The sequence below is a fragment of the Schistocerca americana genome, chromosome 6 (assembly GCF_021461395.2).
Source record: "Schistocerca americana isolate TAMUIC-IGC-003095 chromosome 6, iqSchAmer2.1, whole genome shotgun sequence".
Taxonomy (NCBI): domain Eukaryota; kingdom Metazoa; phylum Arthropoda; class Insecta; order Orthoptera; family Acrididae; genus Schistocerca; species Schistocerca americana.
Genome location: NC_060124.1, coordinates 145562917 through 145581946, shown reverse-complemented (window position 1 = coordinate 145581946; position 19030 = coordinate 145562917). Strand labels below are relative to the sequence as shown.

The window sequence follows — 19030 nt, the reverse complement described above, 5'->3', positions numbered from 1 at the left end:
CCCTACTGATATAGTGGCCTTGTTCCAACACTGTCTATCCTCGACCTATTTTCAGTACAATGGCGAATTTTATGAACAGATTGATGGGGTAGCCATGGGAATCCCCCTAAGCCCCGCAATTCCGAATTTATTCATGGAATATTTTGAACATCAAGCACTGCAGTCGGCAAAAAAAAAAGTCCCTCGAGGTAGTATCGGTATGTGGATGATACCTTTGTAATATGGAATCATAAGGAAGAAGACTTGAATAAAAATAGGCGACAGCAACAACCATCAGCTGGAAAAGTATTTCTTCCGTTCATCCATAACATCACAGATCGCATTGGGAAAGTACTAGCCAAGTTTCAGGTTGAGACTATTTTCAGACCTACTAAGAAAATTAGTGAATGCACAAGATCAACAAAAGATGCTCGTCACCCCCTAGCCACCCCAGGGGTATATAAAATTCCGTGTAGTTGTGGCAGGGTTTAGATAGGAACTACAAAAAGAAGCATCAATACACAGTTGACGGAGCACAAAAGAAACTGTCGCTTGGGACATATCGACAAATTGGCAGTAGCGGAACATGTTTTTAAGGATGGAGATCACGAAATAAAATTTGGTGAGACAAGCGTGCTAGCGAGGACGTCACATTATTATACACGTATGTATAGAGAGGCAATTGAAATCCACAAACATCAATACAATTTTAATCGTAAAGAAGAAGGATTAAAATTGGACAAGATATGGCGGTCAACGTTGCATCAATCATGTGACAATCGATTGCCTGCAATCGAGAGAACAGACGATAGCCAGAGATAGCTACACATCGACGCCACGTGATGTGCGGTGGCGCCCTCTACGATCTCCATACAAGCGGCGGCCCCAGCTCCTAGCAGCCAGTCGTCGACTCACCTCGGAAGATGTTCTCCTTAGTTGAGAACAAAACGTCAGGGAGAAGTAGTTCTACAGATCGACCATGGCAACTTAGCCTGGAAGTGTTTACTGATGAAGACGCCGGCCATGAAAGCCTACATGGGATGAAACCTCTTAGGGTTTTGGTCAGATCAGTCAACAAAATTTTACTCTTATATTCATTATTCATTGAATGCTTTCTGCATTTGTGCCTGGTGCATGTTTTGGCTTTGTTCAGTTGTGTTCATCTTTGTGTTTCAAAATACTTTGACTTCAGTTAAAGTTTGATGAAGCTCTCTTTGCTTTTGTTGCAGCTTCTAATGTGGCTATAGTTATCGTTGATTCTTCCCATCCCTAACAATCTTGCTCAGTACACACTTGCTTACAATGTGTTGTACAGTACCTTTAAATTTTAACCACTACATATTTGTTCCAAAACTGAATGTTAAATGATGTCTGCTCGGGTAATGTCCAACTGTTTTTTGTCACACTTTAGAAAAAAAAATCCTGTCTTTCTTAACATTCCTTTTTACACATTTAGTCATTTATGCTATAACAGCTATAACCCATATGGTTACTGTTACAAAAATTCCTGTTTGATACCTGCTAGATTCTGTAGACTTGCCCTTGCAAATTCATTTTTTAACTAATGGCTCAAAGTAATTTAGTAATTTTCAGAAAAGACATTCAAAACAACTTCACTTAAGTCCCTGTCCCTGACACTCATTTTAATTATGCCAGTGTCTCATTCTACAGCTGGTAAAATAAAATCTCCCACTGTCTCCCACAGTAGCATACCAGGAAATTTAACAGCAATGTTCTTTGTTTTCTCTTAAATATTCTGCCACTACACCGCCTGATCTAAGTGGTGCATTATCCTACTTTGGTGCTAACATACACCCGGATTATTTCATATTCAGAATCTGTGATAATATCACTAGATGTTGTTATGTTCTCTTTAGTAATAAATATAAGAGTATCATTGACATCTGAATTTTAGATTTCAGCCAATTATTTTGTTGCTGGTGGCACATAGCCTGTATTACCTTTCAAGGACTATACTAATTCTATGATTATAATATAGATGCTTCTGCAGTTAACTAGCATCACATTTACGTTGTCCCTTTGTGATCTGCAAGAATTAATGTTCTCCTCTGCAGTCAACTTGGGTAATTTACTGCTTTCTCAAGTTTGCAGCATAGAATTCATTAGCGAGTATAGGAAGTATATGCGTCCTCTGTGGTGTACTGCTGACCTTTTGAGGTGGAGCGGGCAAGAGGAGGGACGTGACTGACTTCTACAATTATCTTTACCAACTAGAGAGTGTCAAAAAATAGTTTGTGCTTCTGGTTTATGCCTTCGACTTGGCATCAAGCCAGAGGACTGTGACTGGTTCTGGTAGAAATTTGCAAATTGTGAACTGTTTTTCCACCCCATGTTTAAGGCTAGCTGCGTTTATTAGTACAGGAACTTCGTTACCTTCTTAACATTGGTGGTCCCATTGAACCACACTGTTTGTCTGGATTTTTCAAGAGACTCCTGTGCTAGCTTGTGTGTACTGTTCTGAATCAGAGGCACTCAATGTCTGTTGCTAAGGCTTAAGGGGACAGCCATGCAGCCAGTACCCACATTTGTTTTCCACCTAGAGATATGCAAAATTACAGTGTCTGCCATTCACCTATGTGAGGATAAACATGCCAGATTATGGTCAGTGACATCACTGTTTGGAGAGATTTTAGAACTGCTAGAGGTGTGTTCACAAATTTTTAGACAGATAAATTTGACAGTGTGAAATTAATGGCATCTGCTACGTAACAGATATCCTTATCAACAAGTTTATATGACTTCAGCCACTGCCAATAATTATAAAAACAGTTGTAATAATAATAATAAGAAGAAGAAATGTAATTTATCTGACAAAAGAAAGAATTGTTTTGTGAAATTTTGTTCTTTTGTACAGAATTAAGTACAGCTTAGGGCAATAATGAAATAATGTGTAAGCTTTTGAACTCTCCATTTTGTATTTTTATGTAAGTGGGAGTTTTCGTGCTTTTCCATTTTTTCATACAAATGTACAAGATCCTTAATAGATGTATTAGTTCAAAAATTTATTTCCAGGCTGAAAATCATATATTCTTACACTGCACCCACACAACTTGTGCTAACTGTACACTTCCTTGTTAAATGTTTGCTTGTAGTCATGCTTATTTATTTCGTCATACACTCAATCAAAGGTTCTGTCTCAGATTCCCTAGTTCCCTTGCGGCTAACTTTTCCTGGTAATTTACTTTTCTGTTCCCAGAATGGGATTTTAACTCTGCAGTGGAGTATGTACCGATATAAAACTTCTTGGCAGATTAAAACTGTGTGCCGGACCGAGACTCAAACTCGGGACCTTTGCCTTTTTCGGGCAATTGCTGTACCAGCTGAGCTAACCAAGCATGACCTGTCCTCACAGCTTTACTTTTCTGTTAGCATTTAAAATAGAGTAAACATAGTTCATGTTTACACTGCACATGAAAACCAATTCCAGCACAGTAGACAATAAACTCCAAACACAAAATGCCTTTTGTGGAATTGATTAAACTCAAGTAGGAAAGTGCACCAACATGGTCACTTGACTAGAATACAAATGAGGCACTGAGATCCCTAAGGGCCTAAAGCATGCACCTGTTGATACCACGTTTAAATGAATATCAGAGAAACCAATATACATCTTTTCGTAAATTTTCATGTGTACATTGTGGGCTACATCACAGGTAAACCTGACTCACCATAAGTTCAACAGATTTCAGAACCATGAATAAGTGCTACAACCTCACAATCGATGACGATGTGCCTTAGGCCCTTATGATTCCAGCACCTCCAATGGATTAATCTATGATCAAATTCATAACTTAATGTAATATAACTCATTAAGAACTCCACAAAATATAATTACTATTAGTACAACTTTAACATATACTGATGCCCGATCCAATTTTACTACAATATATAGTGAGTGAATTAGTATATCTGAGCAGTGTGCTATCATCTATCAAGATTTATGCTGAGCAAATGGGGATAAATGTCCGCTGCATGTGCTGCCACCTGGTGGCACTGATGTAAACTTCTAATTGAGTGACTGGCTAGATGTGCACATCACAAACCATGTACATTGTTTATCCAATCCGTATGTGTTTGGCCCATAAAGCAATTATGTCATGCAAGTTCCACAGGCACAAAAGCTCCTTAGAACGTGCACAACTGAAGATGTGTTTGGGACAGTGATGCCAAGTTTCATGGAGTCAAGAGGAGCAGTAGCATGGTAGATTTAAGTGCTGTATCTTTCAGGTTGCAGCATGTATGTTATATTTAACAGCATTCAAAGAAAAATAACCAATAAATCTGCGAGGTGTCGAAAGTTAAGGTGCTTGCGTGCTCTTACACAGCAGCCACCACTGGCCTAGACACTATTGTACTGGACATAGAGAAACAAATGCCTTCTTCCTATCCCATTTGCCTTTCTCTCTCTCTCTCTCTCTCTCTCTCTCTCTCTCTCTCTCTCTCTCTCTCTCCCTGTCCATCTCCATATTAAGAGTAAAAAAGCTAATGGTTTAGAATATGCTATGAGTGCCAGTATTATTTAGTGTGCTCAAAAAGATTAAGGATGAACAATGTATAATTTTAAATCTGAAGTATGAACTCAGAAATTATGGTTACAAAATATCAAATTATTTTTTAAAGTCTAATTTTTTGTGACATTCCAGTGAGTTGAAACAAGTAACTACACTTCAAAGCTAATTTACTTATTAGTTTTTATGGCAAAAAAGATTGATTTAAAATTTATCTGTGTCAGATGAAAAAGAAGAACATACGGTGAAGTGTAATATTAACCAAGAGAAGAGAGAACTTGAAAGCTGTGTACGAAAAGACCAAGGAAATATAAGAAATTGTGAATCTAATCAGTCCCCTTCAGAACTGATTATATCAGGTAGGTAAAGAAGATTTAGTGTGATTGAGAACTACTAAAATCTACTTCTATAGAATGGAAATATATCATTTGTTTGTGCTTTTAAGTGTTGATTCTCCTTTTCAGTATCATGTGATCAGTAGTGCAAATAGAAATAACAAAGAGCTACCGTCATCCGCCCCCCTCTTTGTGTGCGCGCGCGCGCGCGCACACACACACACACACACACACACACACACACACACACACACACACACACACACATTGTTTACTCTATGTCCTGAATTCAAAGTCGTTTGCCTGTTTACAACTTTACTAGATCTAAGTATTTCATGAAAGACATTTATGCTTGGGTAATACAAATAGCTCATGAACTTCACTTCACTGTATGGTCCACTAGGAATTGTCTTACTTTGTGAACTGAGAGGCTTTCTCAGCATGACGGATTAGCTATATGTTTCTAGGTATCCAGCTATGTTGAAAATTCCATTTTGTGTAGAAAACCCACAAAGGATGCTAAATTGAATCGTCAACTAAGCTGGAAACACACTGATACGTTGCTCACAGTGACACAAGGAAAACAGTTTATTGACCAAGGAAAGAAAATATCTGCTTTAACGATAATAACAAAATGACAATTACAGTGTCTTACGGATATGAAGACTTCACAGTGTGGTGATTCCAGTGTCTGATAAAGTAACACAATTAGGATCTTCATAGACAAATACACTTGTGTCGAAAATATTCTGAGTCTGATGAAGCTGTCCTGGATACAGTATTAGTGTACCAAGGAAACAATGATGGATGCTGAATACAATAGCAGCCTATACAATGGACTCTGAGAGCATCCTAAGATCATGGAGAAAATAGCACCCACCTAAAGACTAGGAGAGGCTGGAAAACTGACCTGTGCAGCTCTGGCACCGACAATTACAGAGTCCTGCAGCAGAATACTTGGGACACTATTTTCTGGTCGCATGTGTGGTGGACATGAATACATCTCTTGGGAGTTGGCCCCCCCTCCACCACTGATACTGCCACCTGGTATCTGTCCATTACTGTGAGAAGGCAAGTTTGTGTCACTGGGGCATGAAGGAGCCATAGGCTGCACATGTGCGTAGGATGTCCGAAGGGTTGCCAATAACTTTTGCGAAGATCTCCAGTATAGCACACACTGTTGCTCTTGATTGTGCAATTGTAATGTGTCAGGGGTTTAGGCACCAGTACTAGCCAGGATGGCTGCTTCTGCTCAGAATGGTGTGTTTGGAGGCTTTGAGTAGTTTTCTACCACTACCATATTGAAAGCAGTATCAGAAGAGCTTAATCAGTAGTAACATCCTGTATCCTGGAAGTCCTCCATACATACATTGTTGCTGGCATCCTGAATGCATGTGTAGTCACCCAGGCAGAGGTTGCTACTGAGTCATAACTCCCAGCTGTGTGCTTGGCTCTTAGGGGGGGGAGGCTGTGAAGTTTACCTCAGTGGAAGGCTGTAACTGGTGTGGTTTATGTAAAGTAGGCACCTCATGTGACCTGCAGATTATGCCACAGTGGCTATGAACAGAAGGCCTGGCATACAGATATCCAACATTGAATCCAGGACGCTGGGAGACTCTCAGAGTGTCCTTTGAAGAAACCCTAGAGAAAGTCTTTCTTTGCTAGCACCAGCTTAATACCTGGAACCATCAGACCTAGCAGTAGCTCATAGCCAGCTGATAACACTACCAGCAAAGTTGAAACTGCTTGCCTCCACATAGGACCATTGGCTGGTGTGAATATGGTATCAGCTGTAGTCAGAAGTTCTGAAACCAGTAGTAACACATGTAAAAGTGTTACTAGAGGCCAAGTGCTTGTATTTATAGTCACTCTGCCCAGCTGTGTTGTGACAGAGCCCTGCCTCCAGTCACATGGGTGACCACAGAAGCACAGTGTTGCACCATGGTATGTCAAAATCCATCTCACCACTGCAGCAGAGTGTGGTCTTGCAGTTTGCCATGCCACCAATATTCTAAATCCTAGCAGCAGGATTCTGAACACAGCTCAAAAGCCCAACTCTCAACGGGTTGCAAAGTCTTGATTGTCGTCGTTGCTGCAAGGAAGATTGTTTCCTCTTAAGCACACACTGCTGCTAAAACCTAAGAATCACTTAAAATAGCTTAGTATTATTGTATTTACATTATTGCTCATTGGCTCATTCCACATCATATCTGTTATTGTTGTTGTTGTTGTTGATGTTGTTGTGGTCCTCAGTCCTGAGACTGGTTTGATGCAGCTCTCCATGCTACTCTATCCTGTGCAAGCTTCTTCGTCTCCCAGTACCTACTGCAGCCTACATCCTTCTGAATCTGCTTAGTGTATTCATCTCTTGGTCTCCCTCTATGATTTTTACCCTCCACACTGCCCTCCAATACTAAATTGGTGATCCCTTGATGCCTCAGAACATGTCCTACCAACTGATCACTTCTTCTGGTCAAGTTGTGCCACAAACTCCTCTTCTCCCCAATTCTATTCAATACCTCCTCATTAGTTATGTGATCTACCCACCTAATCTTCAGCATTCTTCTGTAGCACCACATTTCAAAAGCTTCTATTCTCTTCTTGTCTAAACTATTTATCGTCCATGTTTCACTTCCATACATGGCTACACTCCATACAAATACTTTCAGAAATGACTTCCTGACACTTTAATCTATACTCAATGTTAACAAATTTCTCTTCTTCAGAAACGCTTTCCTTGCCATTGCCAGTCTACATTTTATATCCTCTCTACTTTGACCATCATTAGTTATTTTGCTCCCGAAATAGCAAAACTCCTTTACTTCTGTAAGTGTCTCATTTCCTAATCTAATTTCCTCAGCATCATCCGACTTAATTTGACTACATTCCATTATCCTTGTTTTGCTTTTGTTGATGTTCATCTTATACCCTCCTTTCAAGACACTGTCCATTCCATTCAACTGCTCTTCCAAGTCTTTTGCTGTCTCTGACAGAATTACAATGTCATCAGTGAACCTCAAAGTTTTTATTTCTTCTCCATGGATTTTAATACCTACTCCAAACTTTTCTTTTGTTTCCTTTACTGCTTGCTCAATATACAGATTGAATAGCATCGGGGAGAGGCTACAACTCTCTCTCACTCCCTTCCCAACCACTGCTTCCCTTTCATGTCCCTCAACTCTTATAACTGCCATCTGGTTTCTGTACAAATAGTAAATAGCCTTTCGCTCCCTGTATTTTACCCCCGCCACCTTCAGAATTTGAAAGGGAGTATTCCAGTCAACATTGTCAAAAGCTTTCTCTAAATCTACAAATGCTAGAAATGTAGGTTTGCCTTTCCTTAATCTTTCTTCTAAGATAAGTCGTAGGGTCAGTATTGCCTCACGTGTTCCAACATTTCTACGGAACCCAAACTGATCTTGCCCGAGGTCGGCTTCTACTAGTTTTTCCATATCTAGAGGTCACAATAATGATCCATGGAATATGCAAATTATTTAACTAAAACAAACTTTGGCGCCAGACTGACTTCTAAGTAATTGCATGTAACACTTATGGTGGTCACGTTTTTGTCAGATCAATCAGCAAAACTTTATTCTTATGGTCATTGAACACTTGTTTTATTTAGCTCATAAGCTCATTTTGGGTTTGTTCAGCTTTTCTTTTGTCAACAAGGCATTGATTTCTGTGAGAACCTCAATTTACTTTTGTGGTTGCTACTGGTATGGCTAGTTAGCCACAGTGGGCCCTTCTCATCCCTCAGTCTTGTGTAGGTCATACTTGTCTACAGTGTGCTGTATAATACTATTAAATTATATCAACTACATCTTTGTCTCCAAGACATGAACGTTAAATGGTATCTTCTCAAACAATGTGCAATGTGTTTCTTGTCACATTTTCTGAGAAATTGTATTTTCTTACCTTTTTTTAACATTCCTATTTATATCTGTAGTCATCTATGTTACAACATCTGTATGATCACCAGTAGAAAATATCATGTCTGAAACTTCCTGGCTGATTAAAACTGTGTGCCAGATCGAGACTCAAAATCAGGACCTTTGCCTTTCACGGGCAAGTGCTCTACCAACTGAGCTACTCAAGTATGACTCGTGACCCATCCTTACAGCTTTAATTCCTACCTTCCCGAGTTTGAGTCTCCGTCCGGCATACAGTTTTAATCTACCAGGAAGTTTCATATCAGTGCACACTCTGCTTCAGAGTGAAAATCTCATTCTTCAATATCATGTGTGTTATTAGAAGCTCTAAGTCATTGACCTCACGAAATTGGAAGCTCTAAGTCATTGACCTCACAACTTTATTCTCAACCTGCTTAAAGTAATTTTCTGAAAAGATGTTCTAAACAGTCTCACTCATATTCCTACCCCTGGCACCTGTTTTAATAACATCAGTGTCCTGTTATAGAGCTGGTTAATTGAAATCTCCCTCTACACCTAGTACAATGACAGGCTCAGAAAATCTAACCACAATACATTCCGTTTTTCTCTTAATCATTCTGCTCCCAAACCAAGTTGTGTATATATGGGTAAAATAATCCAGTTACCATGCTTGACCCACCTTAGTGCTCACCTTTGCCCATATAATTTCATCACTGGAATATATGACGATCTTAGTATATAGTGTCATGTTCTGTACAGCAAAGCATAAGGGGATAGGATTTGTTTTCTATCTAGAGATATGCAAGACTGCAGTTTCCTGCCATTAATTGTCATGTGAGGAGAAACTTGTTAGATTACTCTCAGCAGCATCAGTGTTTATAGTGATTTTAGAAACGCCAAATGTGCTACAGCTTTCACCCCATGGAAGTAGCCTGACATCTGTCAGCTCTGGCCTACATGGCTTAAAGGTGTTTCCAGACAGTGACCAATTTCCCTTGTCTCTGCACACAACTGGCCTATTGCCTGTCCATTCTTTCTTATACATAACTTTGTAACAACACAAAAGAATGTGCTAATCCAAGTAATCAAAGCTTAACCAACAGGACCCTAACAACAAGAGCTACATATATGTTTGTTAAACTGTAGGCAGTGTGAAGCTACACTGCTAAAATTAACAACCAACAAATAATAAAAAGAAGAAAATAAAAATTAGCCCTAGTAGCTTAAGATAACAGTATCAGCGATCACTCTGAACAATTTCACAAGAACAAAATTTCGAGCTGCAATATAAGCACTATGTAGTGTGCAGCTCAGGACTTTGGCTTACAGAAAGTCAAGTAGATTTTTTTCATTCCTAATGATTTAAACAACATTTTTATACCTACTTAGGTCATTAAATTTATATTGTAATAACAGTAGCCCAACATGTGGGAATGTCTATTTAGACCATATCATAATTAATTTCTAGGAGACCTATACACTATTAGCACAGCAGAAGAATGTTTTGCAGATTATGATCATTACTCCTCACATGCCTCTATGCATAGTCAATTAATGATTACAAGACCATAAATAAGAAGTCAAACATGACAAGGGTTAGAGGTCGGAAAGAGGAATGTGTTAAGTTATTCACAGAATGCCTTAGAAATGTGAACCAGGACTTTATGAATATGATGTAGATGAATCAACTGTTGAAAATCTCTTCAATAATTTCTTTAAGACATGTATTGATCTGTGCTACTCTTGCTCACCACTGAGAAAGTATACTGAACCAAGCAGAAAAAGTAAAAAGTTTCAATGGTATGCTGATGACCTTGCTAGTATCAGGGAAAAGATGTTTTCACTGTACAAGATGTACAAAAAAAAATTACAAATGTGGCACAGAGCAGTATGACTTTTCTTATAATGCTTACCTGAAATGTAAAAAACTTATCTAGCTGAACATGTCAAGCATGTTGCTTTTGAAAATCATGTAGGAGGAGCTCTAAATAAATGTAAGGTTGCCTCGGATATTATAACACAAGAATCCTCTTCTACCCAAAGTAAAGATGTTTTGCTTGAGCCAGAAGAGTTCAATAAACAGTATCACCCAGGACTGGAGCAACTGAATTACATTCTCTGCCAGGGTTTAGATTACCTCTCATCATGCCCTGAAATGAGAAATGTCCTGCCCACTGTCCTTCCCACCCATCCCACAGTGGTATTCCATCGCCCACCAAACCTACACAATATACTTGTCCATCCTTACACAACCCTTGCTCCCAACCCCTTACCACATGGCTCATACTCCTGTAATAGACGTAGATGCAAGACCTGTCCCATACATCCTCCCACCACCACCTATTCCAGTCCAGTCTCTAACATCACCTATTCCATCAAGGGCAGAGCTACCTGTGAAACCAGTCATGTGGTCTACCATCTAAGCTGCAACCACTGTGCTGCATTCTGTGTAGGTATGACAATCAACAAGCTGCCTGTCCGCATGAATGGCCACCAACAAACTGTGGCCAAGAAACAAGTGGACCACACTGTTGCTGAACACACTGCCAAACATCATATCCTTCATTTCAATGACTGCTTCACAGCCTCTACCATATGGATCCTTACCACCAACACCAGCTTTTCTGAATTGCACAGGTGGTAACTTTCCCTGCAATACATCCTACATTCCTGTAACCCTCCTGGCCTCAACCTTCGTTTGTCGCTGTCCTCAACCTTCGTTTGTCGCTGTCCTCATCCATCGAGCCCCTTCCCTGCTCCCATTCCAGCACTACACAGCCATCATTCCACCACCACACCCAGTTTATTTTATTTTATTTTTATTTATTTCTCTCCTTTCTGCTACATCCCCCTCCCTACCCCACCCCACATCTCCCCCGCCCACCGCCCAACCTCCTCCTTTCACCCACCCAGTCACCACTCCCATCATGCACTGGTTTTGATACTTGCAGTGTGGTTTCAGTTGTGTGCGTATTTGTGTCTATTGTTGACAAAGGCCATTGGCCGAAAGCTTTAAGTGGAAAATCTTTTTGTTGTGCCTATCTGCTACTCAGCATTCTGCTATGTGGTGAGTAGCAACTTTCCATCTCATAATACTGTTACATTCCATCCTGGATTTTCCATTGTTTGATTGTTGCAATTAATGATTTACTACATTAGTTTGTCAGTTATCTGTTACGCAGATGACACATCTTTAATCACCACGTATCAAGATATGTTAAGGTTACACCAGAAACCACTGGACACTCTCTCCTCAACACTAAACTTCCTCTTATCAAATAAACTGCTGGCTGGTGTGGTTCTAGGCGCTTCAGTCTGGAACCGCGCGACCGCTACGGTCGCAGGTTCGAATCCTGCCTCAGGCATGGATGTGTGTGACATCCTTAGGTTAGTTAGGTTTAAGTAGTTCTAAGTTCTAGGGGACTGGTGACCTCAGGAGTTAAGTCCCATAGTGCTCGGAGCCAGAGCCAAATAAACTACTGAGCAGTCCACAGAAAACTCAACACCTGCAGCTGAGACTAGCTAAAGACATATAAGCAAAATCTGTAAAAATGTTTGGAATACATATTGATTCCAGATTAAACTGGCAACCTCATATTAATCATGTCTGCAGAAAGATATCAAGGGTGTCCCATCTTGTATGGAAATTATCTGTTTTAACAATGGAAACTCTAGGTAGAAATATCAACAATGTAGGAAAAGCCAGATTGCTACTTTCTGTAAGGAAGTCACTTAAGTTGCAGACAGGCAACATTAAAATACAGTTACATATAGCTTTCAGCCACAGCCTTCACTGCAAAAGAGAAACACATACCATTCATACACACAAGCAAGCACATCTCATGCGCTCAGGCCCGAGATGCTGGAGTTGACAGTCATATGTGTATGGGAACAAGATGGGTGTAGATGTATACTGAACAAACTGTCACACAAGTATTTGCACATAAATATATATTTCCTCAGTAGTCGTACACATGTACACAGCAAGAGACATAAATGCAGACTGGTAGAATAACATGGCGGCTCGAATGTCAGATCTCAGTGAAAGAACCCCCCTCCCCACAGTACGGAGTACCACAGGTGAGTCTTGGCTGGAGACAGTGTGGGCGTTGACGCTGTTGGTGGTTATACGAGATGGTAGAGACACGACCGAAACCTCCACCTCGACCAGGGCAGAATGCAGAGGCATAACAATGGGAGGTAGGTCCACCTTGAAGTCGTTGAGCTAGCAAGGGTGGACAATGCGGCAGCCGGCCCGTGAGCAGGAGGTTGAACGGCGGATGGCGGGGTGTAGGTGTGGCAAGCCCGGACGCTAACTAAGCCATCCAGCGAGTTGAAGGCGCGGATTGTTGTCAGCTCACACTCACGAGGGAGGGTAAGGCTATGTGCAACACTGAAGTTTAGCTGGTCATTGGGTGGCGATGTCGCGGTGTCTGTGAGTAGAATGAGAATTCGCTCGTCTAGAGTTACGATTGAAATGTCATCCATGTGGTGTGGGGGTACATTGCAGAGCAGGGTGACTGTGGGAGAGGGTGTCTCCGTAGTCGGTGAGGTACCTGCGAAATCTGCACATGGGGTGGAGGTTGACGTATCTGAGAAACCGGCGAATGGTGACGGGGAAGCGATAGGTGAAAAAAATCAGTGTGGTGGCCTGAGGAGAAACATTGTTGGACTCCACAGCAGGAGAGAGACTGTCAAGAGAGTTGTTTAAAGAAGCTGACTGAGCGAGCAGAGGGCCAACAGGGTCCACAAATGCCAGTTTGAGTTGGTGTAACGAAACAGTTTGGGGAGAGTCTTTGACAATGATGTCAAAAGTTGCATCACCCCGCCGGAGGACTTTAAAGGGGCCGAGGTAAGGTGGTTGCAGAGGTTGTTGGACTGAATCGTCTCTCAGAATCACATGGGAGCAAGTGTTGAGAGGGGTTGGCACGTAAGTGTCCAGAGGGGAGTGGTTGATAGGTGGGTGCAGGCGCGCATGTTTGAAGTGAGTGCGCATGCGACTTACGAAATTCGGGCAGGGGGGGAAATCTTCGAGTACCCGAGGCAGAATGAGTTTTCCTGGTAGGACGGGGCTCTCCCCGAAAGCGAATTCAGATAGTTCCCTATAAGTCGGGCTTGAAAGTTGAGTGGAGGCCAAGGAGCACCCATGGAAAGGCTTCGGACCAGAGGCAATCGTGGCACCTGAGGGTTGTTTTCAGAATGTGGAGCCACCATTCTACCAACCTGTTGCTTTGTGGGTGGTAGGCTGTGGTATGAATTTTCTTTATGTTGCATAAAATGGTGAACAGGGAAGACTCAAACTGCTGACCCTGGTCAGTGGTGATGGTGGTCGGACAACTAAATCCAGCAATCCATGAGTAGATGAAACCCTTGGCCACAGTCTCAGCCATGATGTTAGGTAAAGGAACTGCCTCTACCCAGCAGGACATGCGGTCAGTTGTGAATAGAATGTATCTGTTGCCCTCCTACAGGGGAAGAGGCCCAATGAGATCGATATGTACATGGCGAAATCATCCTGGGGGAATGTCAAACCTGCCCAGTGGTGGAGTGGTGTGGCAGCCGATTTTGTTGCGTTGACAGGGGATGCAGCTGCGTGCCCAGGTCTAACAGTCCCGTTTTATATTTTTCCAAACGAAATGTTCGGAGACAAGCCATATAGTGGCCCCCCGGAACCCAGGGTGATTGAGGTTATCAAGAGTGTAGGGGTAAGGTACCAGTAGAAGAGTCACCACACCTCATCCACAATGCTGGGGAATTTAGCTTTGGTAAACACAAGGGATGTCTGAGGGTCTGCGAGGAGAGCTTGAGATTCCTCGTCAGAGGCTTGTAGGGTGGCCAGGTTGGATGAGTCTATGATGCGTGAAATAGTATTGATCTGTGAGAGAAAAAATCTGCAGCGATGTTGTCCATGCCTTTGATGTTGTGAATGTCGGTTGTGAATTGGGAGACTAGATCAGAGTGGTGGAAACGCCGAGGGGGCGGGTCCTCAGGGGGGGGGGGGGGTTGCAGAAAGTGTCTGCAAATGATTTTGTGATCAGTGAGGATGAAGAATGAGCGACCCTCCACATCAGGGCAGAAGTGTTTGACGGCCTCGTAGACCGCAAGGAGTTATCTATCGGTAGCAGAGTATTTCTTCTGAGCTGTTGATAGTTTTTTTAGAGAAGAAATGAAGAGGGGAACTGTGTCTGCCTTGCGTTGCTGTAGTACTGCTCCCACCGCAATGTCACTGGCGTCCGCAATGGTGAACAACTCGGCTGAGGGGTCAGGGTGAGCGAGCATCACGGTGTGAGCCAAAGAAGACTTTAGTGTACTGAAGGTGCAGTCCAGCAAATGGGTTTGAGACCTGAAATCTGTTTACCCGACAGCAAGTCTGTCAGTGGGGCCTGCATAGCGGCAGAAGAGGGCAGGTGATGGCGGTAGTAATTTATTGTGCCCAGGAAATGTCAGAGTTCTTTGTAAGTAGCAGGGGGTGGCATTGACGTGATGGCCTGCACACGAGATCTGGGAGTCTGTATTCCATTGGTGGAGACGGTGTAACCCAAGAAAGTGACGGAAGGCTGGTGCAATTGGAAATTGCCATTGTTGACCTTGACGCCATTGGAGTTCAAGGTCTGGAGGACCATGGATTAATGATTTTTATGTTCCTCAGCCGACTTGATGAAAATGAGTATGTCATCCAAATATGTAAAGCAAAATGCGAACTGCTGTAAGATGGTGTCAATGAATCACTCCCACGTTTGTGCCACATTTTTCAGGCCGAATGGTAGGAAGTTGTATTGGAACAAACCAAGCGGCATGATAATAGCTGTTTTAGGGATGTCTTCTGGCACTATGGGAATCTGGTGGTTGGCATGTTTACAATCAGTAACACTGAAGATTGTAGTGCGCGATAACGTATGAGTGAAATCGTGTATGTTAGGCATTGGGTAATTGTCCATGACAGTATGAGCATTTAGCTATCTGTAATTACTGCACATTTGGAAAGAACCGTCGTGTTTGTGGGTGAGGTGAATCGGTGAAGACCAATTGCTGTCTGACTGTTGCAGGATACCTGCCTCCAAAAGTTCATTAATTTGCTGCCGGGCCACATGCTACTTAATGGGGTTGAGGCATCTAATCTTGTGCCTAATAGGAGGGCCAGCAGTGGTAACTATCTTGTGCATCATTCTGTCAATGACGGAAGAAACTGCACATAAGACTGATCATTGTCCTGATGCAAATTTTTAGGATGACTAGGGCATGACGAGGCATAGCCGTTAGCGCAAGTGGGAGAGGGTAGCCCGAAAGTCACATGCCTAGTACGTGAGTGCGGCTTACGCTTGTGTGGAGAGGGCAGCTGTGCGTGCAACGCGGAGTAGGTCGGAATGTGCGGCGAGTGTGCTGTCAACCTTGCACTTGATGACTGGTGCGGGCGAGAGTGGTGTTGGCATTGCACGTTGATCAGCGATGGCTGCCAAGTCACATGGCTGACGCACGAGAGAGGGGCAATGTTTTTCAACGCGTGGGGCGGTTGCTTGTGTGGTGTGCATGGTCGCATCGTGCGTGCGACTGTCATTAGAAGCACTGTTTAAAACACAAGGCACTGAACGTGGTGAGCGCGTCGGGGGTGCGGAGTCTAACAGACATGAATTGTCACATGCGGTTAATGTGTTTGGACTAACCTGATGAGTGTCCAAGCTGGTGTCAGCCGGAGAAGCTCGATTAGGTAGTCGAACTGTGGACTGCAGTTTTAGTAGCGAATCAAGAGCTGCAATGAGTTCGTTGTAGGTGTGTGCGATGCATTGTGTCAGCTCGTCATTGTCCCCGTAGAGTTGTGCTGCCAAGTCGTATTCTGACAGTAGATAAGTTACACAGGTCACAATGTCACCCGTGAGGACGGAGCACTTGTGTACTAACTCACATGTTGCAAGAGAAGTGGAGCAGGGAATATAGCTGTGGGAGCACAGTATTTTAGTGCTAGTGGGATGGTGTAGCACTGAGCCCTGAACTACGTTCAGAGAGAGTTTGTAATGGGACAAAAATTCCATACCCAGAATTGGTTCATCCATGTCAGAAATGTATAAAGTCCATGGAAAATACAGAGAATGAGATAGGTGCACCGTAACTTTGACAGAGCCTAAAGTTTGTAATGTTGATGAGTTGACAGCTCGTAGAAGTGACCTCGTTGGTGAAAAGACAGGGGGAGCCATCGATGTAGGTATGATTGACACGTCAGCACCAGTGTCGACTAGGAAAGTGAGCCGTGACAAAATGTCACTCACATAAAAATGACCGCTCAGCAGGGCGGATGAGTGGACAGAGTCAATGTATGAGGACGCCCATGAGGTTCCCCACAGGACTCACCATCTTTTAGGTCCTGCGGTCGGCGTTTGGGTGCTGGCAAGGTAAAAAGCGCTACTTATCATCCTTGCTGAAAACCTTGTGGTACCAGCAGTACAGATGAGCCGGATGTGGTGGTGACTGTGGCAGCGGAGGAGGCTTGTCCTCGTCGAATTATTTTGGCATGTATACCGGCATGTATGGTATGTGGGTGATCCTGGAGTGCTCGGATGGTGGAGACAGTGAGCAGATGCTGCCAGGCAATGTAGAAGGCGTTGAGGAGGAGCGAGCCCTGCCTCTGCCATCAGTTGGCCGGTAAGCGGGAGCAGTTGTGCCAACTAGCGGTGAGTGGTGAGCTGGCTGGCGTTGTCATAGCAATGAATACAGTTGGTCTGCGATGAGGAGACAAGAGCCTATTGACTCGAAGGAGTGCGGTAGCAGGTGGATCTGTAGGTCAGTAGGCAGCTTGGCAGACCACACTGCCCGCAGAGTGATGTCCGGCATGGTATGTTCATTCACAAGTAACCAAAGGTGGTGCCAGAGTTGTTATGGGGTTCCATCCTCCAGGTGTTCCTCATACAAGATCTCAATGATTAATTCTTGTGGTGAGCAGGTGAGTCATTCAATGATCGTCTTCTTCACATTCTTCACAAACTCATATTTCGGTGGAGGCGGTGGTGAGAGGAGTAGATTGTAAGTTAAGTCTGAATGATCATATAGGTGCGTGACAAGACACAGGAATTTTTAGTTGTCATCGGACACATGATGCAACTCAAAAAGATGGGTGCGTTTTGTGGTAATGGCGGCACTGTCCATGGCACCACAGTAAATGTCGTTGCGGCCCATTGAGAGTCAAAGTATGTGTGTGAATCTAGATCACTTTGAGCATTATGCAATCGATCGGTAGGTACACAGTTCTGAATATTTTTAACTTCAAACTTAACACGTTGGTGAGCACAGTCCGGCGACATGAAACCTGAGTCCATTGTTTGTGTTAGTGGTGTAGCCCTCGACCATTGTAGAGTGACAAAGTTTGAGATTAACACGACTGGAGATCACAAACCACTGTGAATTAATGTAGAACCTGTTTTTGGCGGAGGAATTAAGAGGTCCGGCAATCGTTGTTGAGCTTTCAAATCTTCGAACAAAGCATTGAGTGAGGCGACCATGGCGGCATGCACATAACCTGTTGATGCTACAACACCCGGTGCGGTAGTCGCGGGAGATGTGCAAACTTTGGGGGCGCCGTATGGGATCGAGATGGGTGTAGAGGTATACTGAACAAACTGTCCCACAAATATCTGCACATAAATATATATTTCCACAGTAGTTGTTCACAGCAAGAGACATAAATGCAGACTGGTAGAAAAACATGGCAGCTTGACTGTCCGATCTCAGTCAAAGATCATATTGGTCATGGTCGATATGACCTATTGGTGACACATGTGCATGAGGTGCTCTTACTGGTGTGTGTTTCTTTTTTGCTGATGAAGGCTGTGGTTGAAAGCTTTATGTAAGTGTCTTTTAATTGCGCCTGTCTGCAACTTAACATGCCATGTTATTGCACACCAAAGCAAAAACAATATATGAACATGTTCTCTTTTTGTCTCATGGGTTGAAACCTTAGGATTCAAATCTATGTATATTTATTAGTAGCACACTGTTTTGTTAATTTTAATTGCATGAAGTATATTTATTTATAGCTTTCTCTGTAATGGTGCCTATGTGAAAAATACCATACTCAACATTAGTGGCCCAGTAAGAGAAAATTTGCTTCAGAAAATGAAAATAATGATGGAGATGCTTTACTACTTTCATGAATGTGATAAATGGATAAGTATTCTCAATAACACCTGGAATAGAAGAGCCATAATTACCTAAAATCTATGACAACCGTAACGGCGGACAACAATAGGGTAAGACATAACTATTAAAACTTTCGATAACTCCAGGAAAGGATGCAATTCTTTTTTTT

The 19030-nt window shown here is 42.6% G+C and overlaps 1 protein-coding gene across 2 annotated transcripts in view; it reads left to right on the top strand.

Annotated features, from left to right (window-relative positions):
• The window catches only part of LOC124619645, a 214271-nt gene that overhangs the window by 120084 nt on the left and 75157 nt on the right, over positions 1–19030 (top strand). For both annotated transcript variants that reach the window (XM_047146173.1, XM_047146174.1), the window contains exon 6: positions 4733–4867. In XM_047146173.1, coding sequence (XP_047002129.1) covers positions 4733–4867 — 135 coding nt within the window. The remainder of the gene's footprint in view (positions 1–4732; positions 4868–19030) is intronic.